The following is a 22,120-nucleotide window of genomic DNA, read 5'->3' on the forward strand; positions in this document are numbered from 1 at the left end:
GGGTCTGTCTCTACCTGTCTGTCTGTCTGTCTCACCTCTCTCTACCTGTCTAACCTCCAGGGGGCCATGTCCGTGGTGGGTCTGTCTCTACCTGTCTGTCTCTACCTGTCTCACCTCTCTACCTGTCTCACCCCCAGGGGGCCATGTCCGTGGTGGGTCTGTCTCACCTCTCTACCTGTCTGTCTGTCTTTAGGGGGCCATGTCCGTAGTAGGTCTGTCCCTTGAGGACCAGGACTCGGTTCTGCAGCTGGTCGCTGGGATCCTTCACCTGGGGAACATCAGCTTCAGGGAGGAGAACAACTACGCCGTGGTGGAGAGCCAGGACTGTAAGACCCCGCCCCCCCGCCGTGATGTCACCGTGATGTCATCACCTCATTAGACCACCCACCCCCATTGGACAAAACTTTGAAGCGAACACCAGAAATACAGAAATATTTGTTCTGATAGTGAAGAACGTTACTTTTTTGTCAATATATACATTCAAATTAGGGCCAATGGCGTGAATTTTTGGAAATATTGTAAAGAAATTTCTGGAAAAATGTGGTTTCAATTTCTCCAAAAACGTTTTAACACTTCCAGAAAAATTCTCAAAAAAGTTTTTTTTTTAAATTCTAGAAAAAAGTGGTAAAATTTCTCAAGAAGTGGTAAAATTTCTAAAAAAAAAAAAAAGTTGTTTAAAAATTCTAGAGAAAGTGGTAAAATGTATATAAAAAAACAGCGAACACCAGTAATACAGAAATATTTGTTCTGACAGTGAAGAACGTTACTTTTTTAGTCAATATATACTTTCAAATTAGGGCCAATGGCGTGATTTTTGGGAAATATTGTAAAGAAATTTCAGGAAAAATTGTGGTTTCAATTTCTCCAAAAAATGTTTAAATATTTCTAGAAAAATTCAAGAAAAAAGTGCTAAAATGTCTCAAGAAGCGGTAAAATTTCTCCCAAAAAAGTTGTTTAAAAATTCTAGAGAAAGTGGTAAAATTTAAAAAAAAAGAAGTAAAACAGTAAAAGTGTTAAAAAGAAAAATTCAAGAAAAAAAGTGGTAAAATTTCTCAAGAAGTGGTAAAATTTCTCTAAAAAAGTTTAAAAATTCTAGAAGAAACTGGTAAAAATAAATAAATAAATAAAAGTGGTAAAAAATTAAGTAAAAAAGTTTTAAAAATCTAGAAAAGTCGTAAAATTTTCAGAAGTTCCATGTCCCTGTGTGTGTGTGTGTGTGTGTCCCGTCAGTCCTGGCGTTCCCGTCCTTCCTGCTGGGAATCCCTCAGGACTCCCTGTGCAGCAAACTGACCAGCAGGATCATGGACAGCAAGTGGGGCGGGAAGACCGAGTCCATCGCCGTGACGCTGAACACGGAGCAGGCCACCTTCACCCGAGACGCCCTGAGCAAGGCGCTCTACACACGGCTGTTCGACTTCCTGGTCGACGTCAGTACACACACACACACACACATTGGTTTATTGAAGGCTCACTGTGTGTTCATACCAGTGGTGTAGTCTAACTAATGTTGTGTAGTGGGTAAACTGCTTTTTAGGTGGTAAACGATTATAAAGATTATAGAGACATTTCTGGAAAAAAAAGTGGTACAATTTCTCAAAAAAGTTAAAACATTTCTAGATAAAAGTGGTAAAATTCAAATAAAAATAGGTTTGGGATTTTTTTTGAAAAAAGTGGTAAAATTGAGAAAAAAATAGTAACATTTCTCAAAAGAATTCTAAAAAAAAAAGTGGTAAAATTTCTCAATTTTTTTTTTGAAAAAATGTGGTAAAATGTCTCAAAAAATTAAAAAGTAAAATGTTTTTTTTTATTGAGAAAAAATAGTAAAATTTCTCAAAAGATTTCTAGAAAAAGCGGCAAGATTTCGCAAAATGTTTTTGAGAAAAAATGTGGTAAAATTTCTCAAAAAAAGTGGTAACATTGTGTGTGTGTAGTGTGTTAACAAGGCCATGCAGAAAGACCAGGAGGAGCTGAACATCGGAGTCCTCGACATCTACGGCTTCGAGATCTTCCAGGTACCAAGTTACAACTTTACTTCTGAATCTGTAACTGGTTGGTTGATTGGTTGATTGGTTGGTCGGTCAGTCGGTCGGTCGGTCGGTTGGGTGGTTGGTTGGTTGATTGGTTGGTTGGTTGGGTGGTTAGTTGATTGGTTGATTGGTTGGTTGGGTGTTTGGTTGGTTGGTTGATTGGTTGGTTGGGTGTTTGGTTGGTTGGTTGAGTGGTTGGTTGATTGATTGGTTGATTGGTTGGTTGGGTGGTTGGTTGATTGGTTGGTTGGTTGGGTGTTTGGTTGGTTGGTTGATTGGTTGGGTGGGTGGGTGGTTGGTTGGTTGATTGGTTGGTTGGGTGGTTAGTTGATTGGTTGATTGGTTGGTTGGGTGTTTGGTTGGTTGGTTGGGTGGTTGGTTGATTGATTGGTTGATTGATTGGTTGGTTGGGTGGTTGGTTGGTTGATTGGTTGGTTGATTGATTGGTTGATTGGTTGGTTGGGTGGTTGGTTGATTGGTTGGTGGTTGGTTGATTGATTGGTTGGTTGGTTGGGTGGTTGGTTGATTGATTGATTGATTGATTGGTTGGTTGATTGGTTGGTTGATTGATTGGTTGATTGGTTGGTTGGGTGGTTGGTTGATTGGTTGGGTGGTTGGTTGATTGATTGATTGATTGATTGATTGGTTGATTGGTTGGTTGGTTGGTTGGTTGATTGGTTGATTGGGTGGTTGGGTGGTTGGTTGATCGATCGATTGATTGATGGTTGATTGAGACACTTCTACTTTGTTGTTTGTTTCAGAAAAACGGCTTTGAGCAGTTCTGCATCAACTTCGTCAACGAGAAGCTGCAGCAGATCTTCATCGAGCTGACGCTGAAGGCCGAGCAGGTGACATCATCATCGGCTCCCGATGACGTCATCACGTCCAGTCATGATGATGTCATCACCTCACGTCCTGTCTCTGTCTCTGTCTCTGCAGGAGGAGTACGTCCAGGAGGGAATCAAGTGGACGCCCATCGAGTACTTTAACAACAAGGTGGTGTGTGACCTCATCGAGTCCAAGCTGGTGAGTCAGCCAATCAGAGAAGAGGATTCAGATCTGATCTCAGGTCAGAACTGGTCTCTGAGACGCTGTAACCGTTAGGGCTGGGACGATCTGCTTTTCTCCCGATTCGATTCTTCTACGATTTTTTTTGGATGGTGATTCGATTAAAATTGCGATTCTACGATATTGTCGATTCTCTCGATGATTTTTAGTCTTTAGCATTTTCAACATTTATCTGCACAAATACTGTAGGAGCCTATAAATTAACATACTATATTATAGAGTGAACGTAAACCCTTTTCAAAACCTGGACTCTCTGTATGTAAAAAAGGCGCACAAATGCACAATATTTCAAAAAAAATCAAAAAAATATTTTTTCCCCCAGAATCCTCCGGGGGTGATGAGCATCCTGGACGACGTGTGCGCTACGATGCACGCTAAAGGAGAGGGCGCCGACCAGACGCTGCTGCAGAAGCTGCAGGGACAGATCGGAGCTCACGAGCACTTCAGCAGCTGGAACCGAGGATTCATCGTCCACCACTACGCCGGGAAGGTACCGTAAATTCCGGACTATTAAGCGCACCTAAATATAAGCCACACCAGCTAAATTGGAAAAGAAAATAGATTTTGTACATATATCTAGACCGCACCTGAATAGGTTTTTCATGTTGTAACATGAGATATTTACACAGAAAGATCTACCTGTCCACCTGTCCATCTGTCTGTCTGTCACTCTGACACTGTCTGTCCATCTGTCTGTCTGTCTGTCTGTCCATCTGTCTGTCTGTCCATCTGTCTGTCTGTCCATCTGTCTGTCTGTCTCTCTGACACTGTCTGTCCACCTGTCTACCTGTCCACCTCTCCAGGTGTCCTATGATGTCAGCGGTTTCTGTGAGAGGAACAGAGATGTGTTGTTCAACGACATCATCGAACTGATGCAGAGCAGCGAATTGTACGTGAATACACATCTACACATTGTCACCGTGTGTGTGTGTGTGTGTGTGTGTGTGTGTGTGTGTGTGAGACATGTGACCTCACGGCTGTTGTTGTTGTGTTGTGTTTGTGGTCAGTCCGTTCATCAGAGCTCTGTTCCCTGAGAACCTGGAGGCGGAGAAGAGAGGACGTCCGTCCACGGCCAGCAGCAAGATCAAGGTCTGTGTTGTAACTCTGTTCACACCAAGGTTGTTATAGTTTTCTAGTTTTCATTAGTTTTTCAGATTTACTTTTTATTTCAGTTTAGTTTAAGTGGGTTCAACCATGATGAATCAGTTTTAGTTTAGTTTAGTTTTAGTCCTAAGCTGGTCTGTCCTCTCTTCCTATGAACCAGTCTGCCATCCAGTCCTCCCGTTAAGCTGGTTTTCCCTGTTAAAAGGGTTTTCCATGGAGTTTTTCCTCAGTGGATGTGAGGGTCTAAGGACAGAGGATGTTGTTGTGATGCCATGTAAAGCCCTTTGAGACAAACTGGTGGTAAAAACGGGCTATATAGAAAAAATTGCCTTGCCTTTAGTTTTTATTTTAGAGGAATTGACTAGTTTAGTTTTTATTTAGTCTTAGTCTTAGTTATAGTTTAGTCACCCCATATTGAGCTGCTGTTATCTACCTCCCCCCCCCACCCCCTTCAGAAACAAGCCAACAGTCTGGTCCAGACCCTGATGAAGTGCACCCCTCACTACATCCGCTGCATCAAACCCAACGAGACCAAACGTCCTCGGGACTGGGAGGACAACCGGGTCCACCACCAGGTGGAGTATCTGGGCCTGAGGGAGAACATCAGGGTCCGCCGGGCCGGATACGCCTACAGACGGGTCTTCAACAAGTTCCTGCAGAGGTAACAAGTGCCTGCAGAGGTAACAACAAGTTCCTGCAGAGGTAACAACAAGTGCCTGCAGAGGTAACAACAATTTCCTGCAGAGGTAACAACAAGTTCCTGCAGAGGTAACAACAAGTTACAAGTTCCTGCAGAGGTAACAACAAGTTCCTGCAGAGGTAACAACAAGTTCCTGCAGAGGTAACAACAAGTTACAAGTTCCTGCAGAGGTAACAACAAGTTCCTGCAGAGGTAACAACAAGTTACAAGTTCCTGCAGAGGTAACAACAAGTTACAAGTTCCTGCAGAGGTAACAACAAGTTCCTGCAGAGGTAACAACAAGTTACAAGTTCCTGCAGAGGTAACAACAAGTTCCTGCAGAGGTAACAACAAGTTCCTGCAGAGGTAACAACAAGTTCCTGCAGAGGTAACAACAAGTTACAAGTTCCTGCAGAGGTAACAACAAGTTCCTGCAGAGGTAACAACAAGTTACAAGTTCCTGCAGAGGTAACAACAAGTTCCTGCAGAGGTAACAACAAGTTCCTGCAGAGGTAACAAGTTCCTGCAGAGGTAACAACAAGTTACAAGTTCCTGCAGAGGTAACAACAAGTTCCTGCAGAGGTAACAACACGTTTTTAATCAATCTTTAATCTCAATTTTTATGTCCTACTTTTTACTATTTTTTAAGAAGGTTTACCCTTTTTTGTATTATTGTGTGCCTACCTCTTTTTTTCTATTTCTATTTTTCCTTGATATAAAACAGTTAGAGAACCAGCGTCTATGTGATACAAGTCTGAACAGTTTACCACCTAGAAAGCAGTTTACCCACTACAATACATTAGACTACACCACTGGTTGCTAGGTAACTAACTGGTGGTTGGTCCTGCAGGTACGCCATCCTGACCAGAGAGACGTGGCCGCGGTGGAGCGGCGAGGAGCGGCGGGGAGTTCTGCACCTCCTCAGCTCCGTCCACATGGACCAGGACCAGTTCCAGCTGGGCAAAGCCAAGGTCTTCATCAAAGCTCCAGAGTCGGTATGAATATATATATTATACATATCCAGAGGATTTGTACTTTACTTGAGTATTAGATTTCTTTGGTACTTATTACTCTTACTTGAATACATTTCCAAGACAAATATTAGTACTTTTACTGGAGTTAACTAGTAGGAAGGCTGAAAAGTACTGGTTACTTTCAGGTCTTTTTCTAAAATCCTATTGGACACAAGCTGTGTTTGTCTGTGAAGGAAACCCTAACCCCTAAAAGCAGCACATCAGTGCAGCTGAGCAGCAAAGAGTTCATTCTCACTAACAAGAGTTAAAAGCTCCTTACATTCATTTACAAACAATTAGAGTCATTCACTGATGTGAAGAATAAGACATTTACTCTGACTCTGACTTTGACTTACAGTACATTTAAAAGCATGTACTTTTGGATACTTAAGTACCTTTAAAAGCAAGTACTTTTTTACTCTTACTGCAGTAACATGTGGACTGAGCTACTTTTACTTGTAACGGAGTAAATTTTGACCAGTAGTATTTGTACTCTTACTCAAGTACTGGGGTGGAGTACTCTGTCCATCTCTGATGATTAGTTTAGTTTATTTAATTCATCGAGGGACAGTGTGCAGTGGCATGAATCATTTACAAGAAATGAGGAGATGGTTGCACCAGATTTAGCCAAACAGGCCATGATTCAATTATAAACATATTAATGAAATTACACATCATTTATCAGAAGACACCTAAAGTTAAGCAACTAAAAAAACAACAACAACGTAATACCTATTTTTACTTTGACGTGGTGTGATGTTAAACATTGGGCCCAAAAATGGGACTTAGCAGGAAATATGCAACTCAGTTCTAACAGGAGCATTATTTCTACTCTAAGATTCACTGGGAGTCGGTGTACAGAGGCCAGAACAGGAGAGATATGGTCTCTTTTCCTAGTTCCAGTCAGGACACATAGTTGGACAGTCTTTAGAGACTTGTTAGGACAGCCTGGCAATAGAGAGTTACCATAATCAAGACTGGAGGTCACAAATGCATGAATTAATGTACTCTTGAATTGAATTGAATACATCTTTATGCATAATTTTGAGAAAGAAGGGATCTGATTTTGGTAATATTACACCGATGAAAGAAAGCAGATCTTGAGATTTCTTTGATTGATTGATTGATTGAAATGTTTATCTTGAATATGAAAAACAAACTAAAAGAAAGAGAAAGAGACAAAGACCTCGGTGCTTCTGTCTCGGTGTCTCTGCAGCTCTTCCTGCTGGAGGAGATGAGGGAGAGGAAGTACAACGGCTACGCCCGCGTCATCCAGAAGGCCTGGCGCAAACACATCGCCGTGCGCAAGTACGTGAAGATGAGGGAGGAAGGTAAGACCGTCATCATCATCCTCCTCATCCTCCACAGTGGGTCCAGACCTGCAGGAAGCGTTCCCATGGTGACTGATGTGTGGTGTCTAACGTCTGGTTGCAGCGTCGGACGTCCTGCTGAACAAGAAGGAGCGGCGCCGCAACAGCATCAACAGGAACTTCGTGGGCGACTACATCGGCACCGACAACCACCCGGAGATCAGACAGTTCGTCGGCCGCAGGGAGAGGATCGACTTCGCCGACGTGGTGGTGAAGTTCGACCGACGGTTCAGGGTGAGAAGAACCAGAGAGAGCACGCTTCACCGGTCAGAGTGGTGTCTACGTACGGTGGCCCACAAGGTCCAAAACGCTGCAAACAACAACAACAATACAGACTCATCCACATTCATATGTAGGTACGAATGTGGATGAGTCTGTATTGTTGAGTTTGTATTGTTGTGTTGTTGTGGATGAGCTTGTATTGTTCTTGGTGGACTGCCGAACAGAATGGGCTCTTTGCACAGCTCCACTACTTCCTGAACTTAATGCAGCTCCTTTGTTTCTTGTCTTGCATTATTGGACAAACTGATTAATCCAGGTGTGTTTGAGTAGTCACAATGGTCAGACACACCTGGATTCATCAGTTTGTCCAATAATGTGAGACATGAAATAAAGGAGCTGCATTAAGTTCAGGAAGTAGTGGAGCTGTGCAAAGAGCCCATTCTGTTCGGCAGTCCACCAAGAACAATACAAGCTCATCCACAACAACACAACAATACAAAAGTTCAGGAAGTAGTGGAGCTGTGCAAAGAGCCCATTGCCCTCTAGAATTAATAAAGTTGATCCAATCAAATCAAATCAAACACAGGAATGATGCAGAACCAGAAACACACAAACGCATAAAACAAACGCAACAGAAAAACGCTGCCCATTCACCCAAGTGTTGTGACTCTCTTCAGTGTCCAATAGGAGGAGACGATGTAGACGATGGATCCAATCACAACTCTCAGGTCTCCTGTAGAGTTACTGTGACAGTACAGAAACGTTAGCTACGTTTGTACGGAATGGAAAGGCAACGATAGTCTCTAGCAACGGTCTGTTATACAGACCTCAGAATGCAGTGGTTGACCAATCAGAAATGCAAATTCTTATAAATTAAAGGGACAACGAGGAGTTTTTTGGAAAGCAAAGTGTTTTCACTACATTTCCCATGAGCCTCAGCACGCACGGTGAAATTCTTGGACCGGCGCAAGACGGATGAAAGCCAAAACATTTACCAAGAATGTTTTCATTGATCAAGAATGAAAGTCGGAGGTTCAAAAACGATCAGATACCGTCGTATAAACGGCGATCCGGCGGCGTTATTTTCATGACTCGCCGGGCAGCGTCCGCGAAACTTAAACTAGGAAATGCTGGATGAGTCGACCACTAAATAATAATAATATCACAATAACCATAGAGACAAAACCATAGATTTATCTAAAATGGGCCCATTAACAAGTGGTAACGTAGATTCATCCACATTAATATGAGACTCTGTTAGAACCAAACCTCTTTTATACAGTCTATGAACCAAACATAAACTCCTCGTTGTCTCTTTAAAGTTTCTCAAAGTCTGATAAAAGGAAAAAGTACATTTTTATTCCATCTCATCAAAAGTTAGTCAAACTTACAAATCCCAAGGAAGTGTAAAGAGGGTCTTGTCCTGTAGACCTGGTCCATCCCTCAGGCCGACTCCCCCTAGAGGTCTGGAGGTCTCCTGCAGCTTGGAGTCAATAAGCAGCTTCTCTCATCTGCAGTTGTTATGAGGTTTCATGTGTTGTTGGTATTTGCAGCGTTTTCTTTTGCATTTGTTTTATGTGTTTGTGTGTTTTTATTTCTGCATTGTTTCTATGATTGCAGAGTTTCTCTGTTGCAGTGTTTTGCTGTTGTGTTGGTTTTGTGTGTTTGTGTGTTTTTGGTTGTGCATGGTTTCTGTATTGGCAGCGTTTGGCCTCGTGGGCCACCGTAGGTCTCAACCTGAACTCTGTCCGGTTCTGTCGTCCCACAGACGGTGAAGCGAGACCTCATCCTGACCCCCAAGTTCCTCTACCTGATTGGTCGAGAGAAGGTGAAACAGGGTCCAGATAAAGGTCAGATCCAGGAGGTTCTGAAGAGGAAGATCGAGCTCGGCAAGATTCAGTCTGTTTCCATGAGGTACCAACCAGAAACACAAACACAAACACAACCAGAACTTGAACTACGTCCTGGATTAAGTCCACAACTAGAACAAGGATCAGAACTAGTCTAGAGCCAGAATCAGAACCACGATTAGTACTTCAAACGGGATTAAAAACAAATCATCACAAGAGTCAGAAAAGTTGGAGTGATGGATAATACTTTTATTGAGGTGGCTCCAGTATTGAGCCGGTGTTATGCCGAGAAGTGCCTGCTTGCCGAGATCTGCACGCCGCACAACAAATGTGGAAGTGGATCATTCATTACGGGGACGGGGATGCAGTATTCGGCACGCAGTTTTTGGACCTGCCGAGATTTGCATCCCCTGGCTGTTTTAGCCAACGCAATTCATGTTCATATGCATAAACACCCCTAAATACAATGTGCATAACCCCATTTGACCACCAGGTATCTGCAGTGAAACACATGTGGGATGCAGTATTCGGCACAGCTGTTTTTGGACCTACTGAGATTTGCATCCCCTGGCATTCCACGAGCGACATGCAGATCTCGGCAAGCAGCCACTTTTCAACACATGCCGAGAAGTGCCTGCTCTGCTGGGGTTACACACATTTAGGTGTTTATACATATGAACATGCATTTCATACATGTATCAAGTAATGTATTTGGCTAAAACAGCCAGGGGATGCAAATCTCGGCAGGTCCAAAAACTGCTGTGCCGAATACTGCATCCCCGTCCCCGTAATGAATGATCCAGTTCCACATTTGTTGTGCGGCGTGCAGATCTCGGCAAGCAGGCACTTCTCGGCATAACACCGGGCAGGCAGCCTGCAGCCCATAATACTCTTCAACTGGGCAAGTGGCTCCCGTCAAAGTTCACACACTGACAGGCTCAGATAGTTACACTGAGTGTCCCACAACAAACTAGAAAGGAGAAATGAATGTAATAGTCTCTACCTTCAGCTGGAGGTCGCTGTTTGCTGTGATCTGTGTCACAATCTCACCACGCCAGAAATCTCGCGATAACAAGCAGCAAAACACCGGTGGGGAAACTGTGACCTGACTGAGGTGAAGAGAGACGACCGGAGAATTTACAAATTGTAACAACAAAATGTTGAGCTGCTCTTCACGCTGCTTTCACAAGTTAATACTGCAGCCACCTCAATAAAAGTATCATCCATCACTCACATTTACAGAAGAACATATGAAAACAGCCCAGGTTGGAAAAAAACAGAGTTTCCCTTTAAAGCAGGAAGAGGCTCAGAAGTGAAACTAGAACCAGACCAGTATGATGTGGTCCCTGTGTCTCTCAGAACTAGAACTAAGACCAGTATGATGTGGTCCCTGTGTCTCTCAGAACTAGAACTAAGACCAGTATGATGTGGTCTCTGTAGACCAGTATGATGTGGTCATGTGGTCTCTCTGTCTCTCAGCACTAAGACCAGTATGATGTGGTCCCTGTAGACCAGTATGATGTGGTCATGTGGTCTCCCTGTCTCTCAGCACTCTGCAGGACGACTTCTTCATCGTGCATGAGGAGGAGTACGACAGCGTCCTCCAGAGCGTCTTCAAGACCGAGTTCCTCAGTCTGCTGGTCAAACGCTACCAGGACAAGACCCAGAAGAAGCTGCCGCTCAAGTTCAACAACCTGTCAGTACATATATAAAAAACCTGTCAGTACATAGAAAAAACATGTCCATGAGACGTTGGTGTGTCTGTTGTCAACCTAGTTAAAGGGATACACCAACATTTAGTCAAATTCCCCCATCACCATAATCCCTATAGTCATAGCAGTAGGTTCGTTACCTTAATGAGTGGACAAGTTGTGAGCTGCACATTCACCACGCTATGAGATAATAACACAACGTTACCACACAGAGTTGTTTTAGAGGGAAATTCATGTAAAACCACTGATGCACGTTGCCTTCAGGGACAGTTTTTCATCAACAGTCTCTGTATTTCCCTCTAAAACAACTCTGTGTGGTAACGTTGTGTTATTATCTCATAGCGTGGTGAATGTGCAGGTCACAACTTGTCCACCAGAGCGTTGTGGAGTTGTTGGATTGTGTATTTGATGAGTTTGATGATGAGGGAAACCAAGAAATCCCATAATGAGCCTCCGTAGTGTAGCTCTGAGCAGCTCACGGCTCTGCTCCGCCGTTCTACACTGCAAAAACTTAAAATCTTACCAAGAATATTTGTCTTATTTCTAGTCAAAACAAATCTGATTCTACTTAAAGGTGTACAGAAACGGCCGTTTGTCCTGTTTGTCGCGCCGAGTTGTCACGAGCTGCAACACGAGTTTACCCGAGTAAGGAAAACGAATTTGATTGGTCGTTATCGAGCGGGCGGGATATTCAAAGCTTGGGGCGAGCCCGAGCTCCGTGTGTGTGTGTGTGTCTCAGACGTTTGAATGACGGATTATGGATCCAATATCAGTGGCTGATGAATCGTGTACAGGCTGACGTATAATCCGTGCGCCTGCAATATCCAATGCGAAAAAAAAATACACACTTTCATCCCGGATTTACTCAAAAATAGAATTTTGCACAAAGTTTGGCCTACATCGTCTGATAGATGAGTTATTACACTCATTTTATGATCCAGAGTGGACTCAAATTCAGTTTTCTTTTCTGTACACCTTTAAAATAAGACTCATCACATAAAAAGCAGCTTGTTTTTAGACACTTTTTACTTCTTTCAAGCAGATTTTCACTTGAAATAAGTAGAAAAATCTGATAGTGGAGCAAGTTTTTCTTTCTTATTACAAACACAAAAAACTTGCTTTCACTGGCAGATTTTTCTACTTATTTCAAGTGAAAATTAGTTTGAAACAAGTGAAAATGATCTAAAAACAAGTTAATTTTTAGGTGATGAGTCTTATTTTAAGTGGAAAGAGATTAGTTTTGACTAGAAATGAGACATTTGGACAAGAAATAAGACAAATATTCTTGGAAAGATTTTGAGTTTTTGCAGTGTAAAAACAGCTTGCACCGACAATTAAAGGTAACGAACCTACTGCTATGACTATAGGGATTATGGTGATGGGCCAATTTGACTAAATGTTGAACTATCCCTTCAAAGTCACATGTCTCACCTGAGCCTCTGTCTCTGTCCAGTCTGGAGTTTAAGGTGAAGAAGGGCGGCTGGGGTCCGTTCGGCTCTGCAGGGTCCAGACAGATCCAGTTCCAGGCGGCTCAGGGCGACGACGCGGTGCTGAAGCCCAGCGGGAAGACGCTGCTGGTCTCCATCGGACCGGGGCTGCCCAAGAACTCACGTAAGTCCTGACCCGGTTCAGCCGCTGCCGCCATAACTTTAACTATTCCTTCTTTTCTGGTCTTTACTTGTAACACATTTGGTTTTTGAGTTTGTTCTTCTCATATCAATCAGCCCTTTTGGGTTTCATACCCCTCCACCCCCTTCGCACATCCCAATCATACACCGGAAAAACTCTAAATCTTTCCAAGAATATTTGTCTTATTTCTAGTCAAAACTAATCTCATTCTACTTAAAATCAGACTCATCACATTAAAAGCAGCTTGTTTTTAGACACTTTTTACTTCTTTCAAGCAGATTTTCACTTGAAATAAGTAGAAAAATCTGATAGTGGAGCAAGTTTTTCTTTCTTATTACAAGCACAAAAAACTTGCTTTCACTGGCAGATTTTTCTACTTATTTCAAGTGAAACTTAGTTTGATTAGTTTAAGTGGAAAGAGATTAGTTTTGACTAGAAATTAGACATTTTGAAAAAAAATACGACAAATATTCTTGGAAAGATTTTGAGTTTTTGCAGTGCACACATCCCAATCATACACTGCAAAAACTCAACATCTTTCCAAGAATATTTGTCTTATTTCTTGTCAAAATGTCTCATTTCTAGTCAAAACTAAACTCTTTCCACTTAAAATGAACTTGTTTTTAGATCATTTTCACTTGTTTCAAACTAATTTTCACTTGAAATAAGTAGAAAAATCTGCCAGTGAAAGCAGGTTTTTTGTGTTTGTTGTAATAAGAAAGAAAAACTTGCTCCACTATCAGATTTTTCTACTTATTTCAAGTGAAAATCTGCTTGAAAGAAGTAAAAAGTGTCTAAAAACAAGCTGCTTTTAATGTGATGAGTCTTATTTTAAGTAGAATGAGATTTGTTTTGACTAGAAATAAGACAAATATTCTTGGCAAGATTTTGCATTTTGATTGTTTATACTATTTTAAATGATATGTCTGTGCAAAAAAAAAAAAAGAAACGTCCTCTGTGCTGGGCCTCACTTCCTGTCCCTTGGACCCGTAGGACCGACCAGGAAGGACAACCGGAAGAGCCGCTACATGGGCAACCAGGCTCCGCCCATCGGCCAGTACAGCTCAGGTAAGGTACCAGTAACACACCAGCCGTCTCTTTTATAAACACGGCGTACATCACTTTCCACGTGAAGGTTGTGATCTATAGAAACACAGCCCTCAGAGTCTGGAGGGACAGACGGTGCTGAACTGAAGTCAGACTGAAGAAATGAAGATAGAGAATTATTATGTTTCAACGATGTTTCAATGAATCAACGATTATGTTTTTATTATCGTCCTATAAACATTTAATTTCAACCGGTATCATGCGTTAGATCCATGTTATCAGAATGACTTAAAGCTCCAGTGTGTAATAATTAACAAACATTGTTAAAATCTGAATCTACTACCCATGAATATATTTATATAAGTGTATAATCACTATATAGCAAGGGTCTTGTTTTAGAGAGCGTCGCCATCTTGCGCCACCATGTTTGTACGGCAGCCTGAAGGGAAAATCCAGCCAATCAGAGAGCACGATTCAAGAGTTTCATGTTCATAAATAAACCAACGAAGAAGGAGGAGGAGGAGAAAACAGCAGACATGTGGTGAAATGGTTTAGATCTTCACCTCATCGCTCCATGCTCCTGAAATACTCCTAGTCCTCACAGTCCTGGTGAACTAGTAGTTTGTTGTTGTCATCACCCCCCCCTCGGTGATGATGTGATCTAGAATCTGAACGCTGGATGTGACGGTTTTACCAACATTTTACAGACTGGACCTTTAAGTCAAAGGCGTTATTTTGCATTAGACTGATGCACCGGATGTGTGACTGTCTCTTTTCCTCTTGTTTTGCCCCCCCAGCTCCTCGGTCCAGAGGGGGCGGGGCCTCCAGAGGCTCCTCCTCCTCCTCCAGAGGCTCCCTGCTGAGGCAGCAGTCCAGCATGGAGCAGCCCAGTCTGCCCCGCATCCAGGGCCAGCGTCGCCCCGACAACCGAACATCCCAGAACCACAACCACGACATGGGTTTCATGGACGTCCCGGACCAGGGAGCCGCCGGGTGAGTCCGTCCATCCGCCTCTCGGGCCCGCAGCGGTGTAGTCTAAAAATTAGACCGCGGACCCCCATTGGACAACATTTTGAAGCAAACACTAGAAATACACAAAAACTCAATGGATGTTTAAATTGGGCGTACATTATAGAGACATTTCTGGAAAAAAGTGGTACAATTTCTCCCAAAAAGTTGAAACATTTCTAGAAAAAAAGTGGTGAAAATTCTCACAAAAAAATAAACAAAAAAGTTTAAAATCTTTTAGAAAAAAAGTGGTACAATTTTGCAATTTTTTTTTTTTTCCTAGAAAAATTTGGTAAAATGTGTCAGAAAAAGTGGTAAAATCTCAAGTTTAAAAATTTTTTAGAAGAAACTGGCAAAATTTATCAAAGAAAATAGTAAAACGTTTTTTTAATTAGAAGAAACTGGTAAAATTACTCAAGAATTCTAGAAAAAGTGGTAAAAATTTTCAAAATATTATAGAAAAATGTGATAAAAAATTTTCAAAAAAAAGAGGGGGGGGCACACAATAATACAAAAAGGGGTAAAACTTCTTAAAAAATAGTAAAAGTAGAACATAAAAATTGAGAAGAAATTGGTAAAATTCTTCAAAAAAATTCTAGGAAAAGTGGTAAAATTTCATTGAACTCTGTCAACCCTCCACTCTGAGAACCACTGACATTTACTGTAGTTAGATAGTTTAGTTGTACTGGCTATACTGAAGTATTTATGTATTTCCAGTGGGTATACTGAGTAAACCTGAGTATCACATAGACCAGGGTTGCCAACTTTTGGTCCTGGGCTGGAGTGAGATTCTGTTGGCGGGGGGGGGGGGTTGTCTATAATAATAATAATAGTTATGTTTATTGTAGTTTTTCTGTCTCTCTCTCTCTCTCTCTCTCTCTCTCTCTCTCTCTCTCTCTCTCTCTCTCTCTCTCTCTCTCTCTCTCTCTCTCTCTCTCTCTCTCTCTCTCTCTCTCTCTCTCTCTCTCGCGGATCGACAACTCCCCGTCCTACTGTGCTGTGATCACAGGCTTGAGCAGCCGTCCAATCGACACGCGGATAAGCATCGCGCACCAATCAGAGAGCCTATTGATGAGTGCCAAAGCTTGCTTTAATTTTATTTATTTTTTTTTGCCAAATCGCTTGATTTTGGCGTGAGAATTGTTTGAGTGGCGTGAGAGCGTGAGACAGGACCTAAAAGCGTGTGACACACGCCAGATGCGTGAGAGTTGGCAACCCTGCATAGACTACACTCAAGGGGGCAGTTGTCGGTCTGAGAAGTGAAGCTCACTTCCGCGTTCAAAAAACTGCAATCCCCTCGGATTCCTCTGGGGGCTGGTGTCAGAAGGGAGCATTCCCCATAGACCCCCATGTTAAAATCGCCGACTTTACATCCTCAGTAAACATGTTAAAAGCCTGGTGTCAGAACGTTTTTTCGTCTCAATCGATAGTTTCTACCCCCGCACACACTCTGAGGGGGGTGAATTTTTTTTTAACTCTACCGTTTTACTGTTATAAGGTTAAAACTCTGACCAATTAGGGCGCGGAAACGTTGAGTGACAGGTCCGAGCAGCTCCGGAGACAGGCTGCTTCGAGGCCAGTGGGCGGGTTCTCGGCCGGCCAATCCAACATGGCGCTGTCCAGGCCGCCATATTTGAGTCACAAAAACGACTCCCCAAAACCAATGGGTGACGTCACGGACGCTACGTCCATTCTTTCTACAGTCTATGACTACACTACTGCGGTCCGGTTGTCTGTAGGTCCAGACTCTAATCCCTCTGTGTTGCCTGCAGGCTGCAGATCTAGACTCTAATCCCTCTGTGTTGCCTGCAGGCTGCAGGTCTAGACTCTAATCCCTCTGTGTTGCCTGCAGGCTGCAGCGGCGGCGGTCTAAGGAGGTGAAGCCGCTCCCCGGGGCGGGTCGGCCCAAACCGGCGCCGAAGCCGAAGCCGCGGTCTCCTCAGGTCCGAGCGCTGTACGCCTACGACGCCCAGGACACCGACGAGCTCAGCTTCAACGCCGACGACGTCATCGAGCTGCTCACTGAAGGTAACACTGGAATACTACTGCTACTAGTACTACTAGTACTGGTACTGGTACTACTATTGTACTACTGACACAACCACTGGTACTACTACTGTAACTACTGTTTACTGCTTCTACTACATCTCAGTAAATTGTACTTCTGCTGCTTCACTTTGAGTCACATGGAGACACAGAGTCGTCCTCTGTTTGTCTCAGTCGTCAGTTTGTCTTCAGTTTATCTCCAGTTTGTCTTCATCTCTTCAGTTTGTCTTCACTTTGTCTTCAGTTTATCTTCAGTTTGTCTTCATCTCTTCAGTTTGTCTTCACTTTGTCTTCAGTTTGTCTTCAGTTTGTCTTCATCTCTTCAGTTTGTCTTCACTTTGTCTTCAGTTTATCTTCAGTTTGTCATCAGTTTATCTTCAGTTTGTCTTCAGTTTGTCTTCATCTCTTCAGTTTGTCATCAGTTTGTCTTCAGTTTGTCATCAGTTTGTCTTCATCTCTTCAGTTTGTCTTCAGTTTGTCTTCATCTCTTCAGTTTGTCTTCAGTTTGTCTTCATCTCTTCAGTTTGTCTTCGTCTCTTCAGTTTGTCTTCATCTCTTCAGTTTGTCTTCAGTTTGTCTTCAGTTTGTCTCCAGTTTGTCTTCAGTTTGTCTTCAGTTTGTCTTCAGTTTGTCTTCAGTTTGTCTTCAGTTTGTCTTCATCTCTTCAGTTTGTCTTCATCTCTTCAGTTTGTCATCAGTTTGTCATCAGTTTGTCTTCAGTTTGTCTTCAGTTTGTCTTCATCTCTTCAGTTTGTCATCAGTTTGTCATCAGTTTGTCTTCAGTTTGTCTTCATCTCTTCAGTTTGTCTTCAGTTTGTCTTCAGTTTGTCTTCAGTTTGTCTTCATCTCTTCAGTTTGTCTTCATCTCTTCAGTTTGTCTTCAGTTTGTCTTCATCTCTTCAGTTTGTCATCAGTTTGTCTTCAGTTTGTCTTCAGTTTGTCTTCATCTCTTCAGTTTGTCTTCAGTTTGTCTTCGTGTCTTCAGTTTGTCTCCATCTCTTCAGTTTGTCTTCAGTTTGTCTTCAGTTTGTCTTCGTCTCTTCAGTTTGTCTTCAGTTTGTCTTCAGTTTGTCTTCAGTTTGTCTTCAGTTTGTCTTCAGTTTGTCTTCAGTTTGTCTTCAGTTTGTCTTCGTCTCTTCAGTTTGTCTTCAGTTTGTCTCCATCTCTTCAGTTTGTCTTCAGTTTGTCTTCAGTTTGTCTTCGTCTCTTCAGTTTGTCTTCAGTTTGTCTTCGTCTCTTCAGTTTGTCTTCAGTTTGTCTTCATCTCTTCAGTTTGTCTTCATCTCTTCAGTTTGTCTTCAGTTTGTCTTCAGTTTGTCTTCATCTCTTCAGTTTGTCTTCAGTTTGTCTTCGTCTCTTCAGTTTGTCTTCAGTTTGTCTTCAGTTTGTCTTCAGTTTGTCTTTGTCTCTTCAGTTTGTCTTCAGTTTGTCTTCAGTTTGTCTTCAGTTTGTCTCCATCTCTTCAGTTTGTCTTCGTCTCTTCAGTTTGTCTTCAGTTTGTCTTCAGTTTGTCTTCGTCTCTTCAGTTTATCTTCAGTTTGTCTTCAGTTTGTCTTCAGTTTGTCTCCATCTCTTCAGTTTGTCTTCAGTTTGTCATCAGTTTGTCTTCAGTTTGTCTCCATCTCTTCAGTTTGTCTTCAGTTTGTCTTCGTCTCTTCAGTTTATCTTCAGTTTGTCTTCAGTTTGTCTTCAGTTTGTCTCCATCTCTTCAGTTTGTCTTCAGTTTGTCTTCAGTTTGTCTCCATCTCTTCAGTTTGTCTCCATCTCTTCAGTTTGTCTTCAGTTTGTCTTCAGTTTGTCTTCATCTCTTCAGTTTGTCTTCAGTTTGTCTTCATTTTCTCTTCATCTCTTCAGTTTGTCTTCAGTTTGTCTTCATCTCTTCAGTTTGTCTTCAGTTTGTCTTCGTCTCTTCAGTTTGTCTTCAGTTTGTCTTCAGTTTGTCTTCAGTTTGTCTTCATCTCTTCAGTTTGTCTTCAGTTTGTCTTCAGTTTGTCTTCGTCTCTTCAGTTTGTCTTCAGTTTGTCTTCGTCTCTTCAGTTTATCTTCAGTTTGTCTTCAGTTTGTCTTCAGTTTGTCTCCATCTCTTCAGTTTGTCTTCAGTTTGTCTTCAGTTTGTCTCCATCTCTTCAGTTTGTCTTCAGTTTGTCATCAGTTTGTCTCCATCTCTTCAGTTTGTCTTCAGTTTGTCTTCAGTTTGTCTCCATCTCTTCAGTTTGTCTTCAGTTTGTCTTCAGTTTGTCTTCATCTCTTCAGTTTGTCTTCATCTCTTCAGTTTGTCTTCAGTTTGTCTTCAGTTTGTCTCCATCTCTTCAGTTTGTCTTCATCTCTTCAGTTTGTCTTCAGTTTGTCTTCGTCTCTTCAGTTTGTCTTCAGTTTGTCTCCATCTCTTCAGTTTGTCTTCAGTTTGTCTTCAGTTTGTCTTCGTCTCTTCAGTTTGTCTTCAGTTTGTCTTCGTCTCTTCAGTTTATCTTCAGTTTGTCTTCGTCTCTTCAGTTTGTCTTCATCTCTTCAGTTTGTCTTCAGTTTGTCTTCATCTCTTCAGTTTGTCTTCAGTTTGTCTTCATCTCTTCAGTTTGTCTTCATCTCTTCAGTTTGTCTTCATCTCTTCAGTTTGTCTTCAGTTTGTCTTCAGTTTGTCTTCATCTCTTCAGTTTGTCTTCAGTTTGTCTTCAGTTTGTCTTCAGTTTGTCTCCATCTCTTCAGTTTGTCTTCAGTTTGTCTTCAGTTTGTCTTCATCTCTTCAGTTTGTCTTCAGTTTGTCTTCATCTCTTCAGTTTGTCTCCATCTCTTCAGTTTGTCTTCATCTCTTCAGTTTGTCTTCGTCTCTTCAGTTTGTCTTCAGTTTGTCTTCATCTCTTCAGTTTGTCTTCATCTCTTCAGTTTGTCTCCATCTCTTCAGTTTGTCTTCGTCTCTTCAGTTTGTCTTCAGTTTGTCTTCATCTCTTCAGTTTGTCTTCAGTTTGTCTTCATCTCTTCAGTTTGTCTTCATCTCTTCAGTTTGTCTCCATCTCTTCAGTTTGTCTTCATCTCTTCAGTTTGTCTTCGTCTCTTCAGTTTGTCTTCAGTTTGTCTTCATCTCTTCAGTTTGTCTTCGTCTCTTCAGTTTGTCTTCAGTTTGTCTTCATCTCTTCAGTTTGTCTTCATCTCTTCAGTTTGTCTTCATCTCTTCAGTTTGTCTTCAGTTTGTCTTCATCTCTTCAGTTTGTCTTCAGTTTGTCTTCATCTCTTCAGTTTGTCTTCATCTCTTCAGTTTGTCTTCATCTCTTCAGTTTGTCTTCGTCTCTTCAGTTTGTCTTCATCTCTTCAGTTTGTCTTCGTCTCTTCAGTTTGTCTTCATCTCTTCAGTTTGTCTCCATCTCTTCAGTTTGTCTTCAGTTTGTCTTCGTCTCTTCAGTTTATCTTCAGTTTGTCTTCAGTTTGTCTTCAGTTTGTCTCCATCTCTTCAGTTTGTCTTCAGTTTGTCTTCAGTTTGTCTCCATCTCTTCAGTTTGTCTCCATCTCTTCAGTTTGTCTTCAGTTTGTCTTCAGTTTGTCTTCATCTCTTCAGTTTGTCTTCAGTTTGTCTTCAGTTTGTCTTCATCTCTTCAGTTTGTCTTCAGTTTGTCTTCATCTCTTCAGTTTGTCTTCAGTTTGTCTTCGTCTCTTCAGTTTGTCTTCAGTTTGTCTTCATCTCTTCAGTTTGTCTTCAGTTTGTCTTCGTCTCTTCAGTTTGTCTTCAGTTTGTCTTCAGTTTGTCTTCAGTTTGTCTTCATCTCTTCAGTTTGTCTTCAGTTTGTCTTCAGTTTGTCTTCGTCTCTTCAGTTTGTCTTCAGTTTGTCTTCGTCTCTTCAGTTTATCTTCAGTTTGTCTTCAGTTTGTCTTCAGTTTGTCTCCATCTCTTCAGTTTGTCTTCAGTTTGTCTTCAGTTTGTCTCCATCTCTTCAGTTTGTCTTCAGTTTGTCATCAGTTTGTCTCCATCTCTTCAGTTTGTCTTCAGTTTGTCTTCAGTTTGTCTCCATCTCTTCAGTTTGTCTTCAGTTTGTCTTCAGTTTGTCTTCATCTCTTCAGTTTGTCTTCATCTCTTCAGTTTGTCTTCAGTTTGTCTTCAGTTTGTCTCCATCTCTTCAGTTTGTCTTCAGTTTGTCTTCATCTCTTCAGTTTGTCTTCAGTTTGTCTTCGTCTCTTCAGTTTGTCTTCAGTTTGTCTTCGTCTCTTCAGTTTATCTTCAGTTTGTCTTCAGTTTGTCTTCAGTTTGTCTCCATCTCTTCAGTTTGTCTTCAGTTTGTCTTCAGTTTGTCTCCATCTCTTCAGTTTGTCTTCAGTTTGTCATCAGTTTGTCTCCATCTCTTCAGTTTGTCTTCAGTTTGTCTTCAGTTTGTCTCCATCTCTTCAGTTTGTCTTCAGTTTGTCTTCAGTTTGTCTTCATCTCTTCAGTTTGTCTTCATCTCTTCAGTTTGTCTTCAGTTTGTCTTCAGTTTGTCTCCATCTCTTCAGTTTGTCTTCATCTCTTCAGTTTGTCTTCAGTTTGTCTTCGTCTCTTCAGTTTGTCTTCAGTTTGTCTCCATCTCTTCAGTTTGTCTTCAGTTTGTCTTCAGTTTGTCTTCGTCTCTTCAGTTTGTCTTCAGTTTGTCTTCGTCTCTTCAGTTTATCTTCAGTTTGTCTTCAGTTTGTCTTCGTCTCTTCAGTTTATCTTCAGTTTGTCTTCGTCTCTTCAGTTTGTCTTCATCTCTTCAGTTTGTCTTCAGTTTGTCTTCATCTCTTCAGTTTGTCTTCAGTTTGTCTTCATCTCTTCAGTTTGTCTTCATCTCTTCAGTTTGTCTTCAGTTTGTCTTCAGTTTGTCTTCATCTCTTCAGTTTGTCTTCAGTTTGTCTTCAGTTTGTCTTCAGTTTGTCTCCATCTCTTCAGTTTGTCTTCAGTTTGTCTTCATCTCTTCAGTTTGTCTCCATCTCTTCAGTTTGTCTTCATCTCTTCAGTTTGTCTTCGTCTCTTCAGTTTGTCTTCAGTTTGTCTTCATCTCTTCAGTTTGTCTTCGTCTCTTCAGTTTGTCTTCAGTTTGTCTTCATCTCTTCAGTTTGTCTTCATCTCTTCAGTTTGTCTTCATCTCTTCAGTTTGTCTTCAGTTTGTCTTCATCTCTTCAGTTTGTCTTCAGTTTGTCTTCATCTCTTCAGTTTGTCTTCATCTCTTCAGTTTGTCTTCATCTCTTCAGTTTGTCTTCGTCTCTTCAGTTTGTCTTCATCTCTTCAGTTTGTCTTCGTCTCTTCAGTTTGTCTTCATCTCTTCAGTTTGTCTCCATCTCTTCAGTTTGTCTTCAGTTTGTCTTCGTCTCTTCAGTTTATCTTCAGTTTGTCTTCAGTTTGTCTCCAT

The 22,120-nt window shown here is 41.7% G+C and overlaps 1 protein-coding gene across 1 annotated transcript in view; it reads left to right on the forward strand.

Annotated features, from left to right (window-relative positions):
• myo1eb (myosin IEb) overlaps positions 1-22,120 on the forward strand; it is a 33,411-nt gene that overhangs the window by 5,946 nt on the left and 5,345 nt on the right. The window contains exons 8-25 of the mRNA XM_085803210.1: positions 194-326; positions 1,231-1,427; positions 1,932-2,012; positions 2,789-2,875; positions 2,967-3,053; positions 3,418-3,585; positions 3,899-3,984; positions 4,103-4,184; positions 4,655-4,860; positions 5,729-5,873; positions 7,108-7,222; positions 7,326-7,495; positions 9,252-9,397; positions 10,883-11,029; positions 12,499-12,656; positions 13,668-13,742; positions 14,519-14,714; positions 16,582-16,757. Coding sequence (XP_085659336.1) covers positions 194-326; positions 1,231-1,427; positions 1,932-2,012; positions 2,789-2,875; positions 2,967-3,053; positions 3,418-3,585; positions 3,899-3,984; positions 4,103-4,184; positions 4,655-4,860; positions 5,729-5,873; positions 7,108-7,222; positions 7,326-7,495; positions 9,252-9,397; positions 10,883-11,029; positions 12,499-12,656; positions 13,668-13,742; positions 14,519-14,714; positions 16,582-16,757 — 2,455 coding nt within the window. The remainder of the gene's footprint in view (positions 1-193; positions 327-1,230; positions 1,428-1,931; positions 2,013-2,788; positions 2,876-2,966; positions 3,054-3,417; positions 3,586-3,898; positions 3,985-4,102; positions 4,185-4,654; positions 4,861-5,728; positions 5,874-7,107; positions 7,223-7,325; positions 7,496-9,251; positions 9,398-10,882; positions 11,030-12,498; positions 12,657-13,667; positions 13,743-14,518; positions 14,715-16,581; positions 16,758-22,120) is intronic.

The sequence above is a fragment of the Trachurus japonicus genome, chromosome 16 (genome assembly GCF_045865225.1).
Source record: "Trachurus japonicus isolate A0001 chromosome 16, Traja_1.0".
Classification (NCBI taxonomy): Eukaryota; Metazoa; Chordata; class Actinopteri; order Carangiformes; family Carangidae; genus Trachurus; species Trachurus japonicus.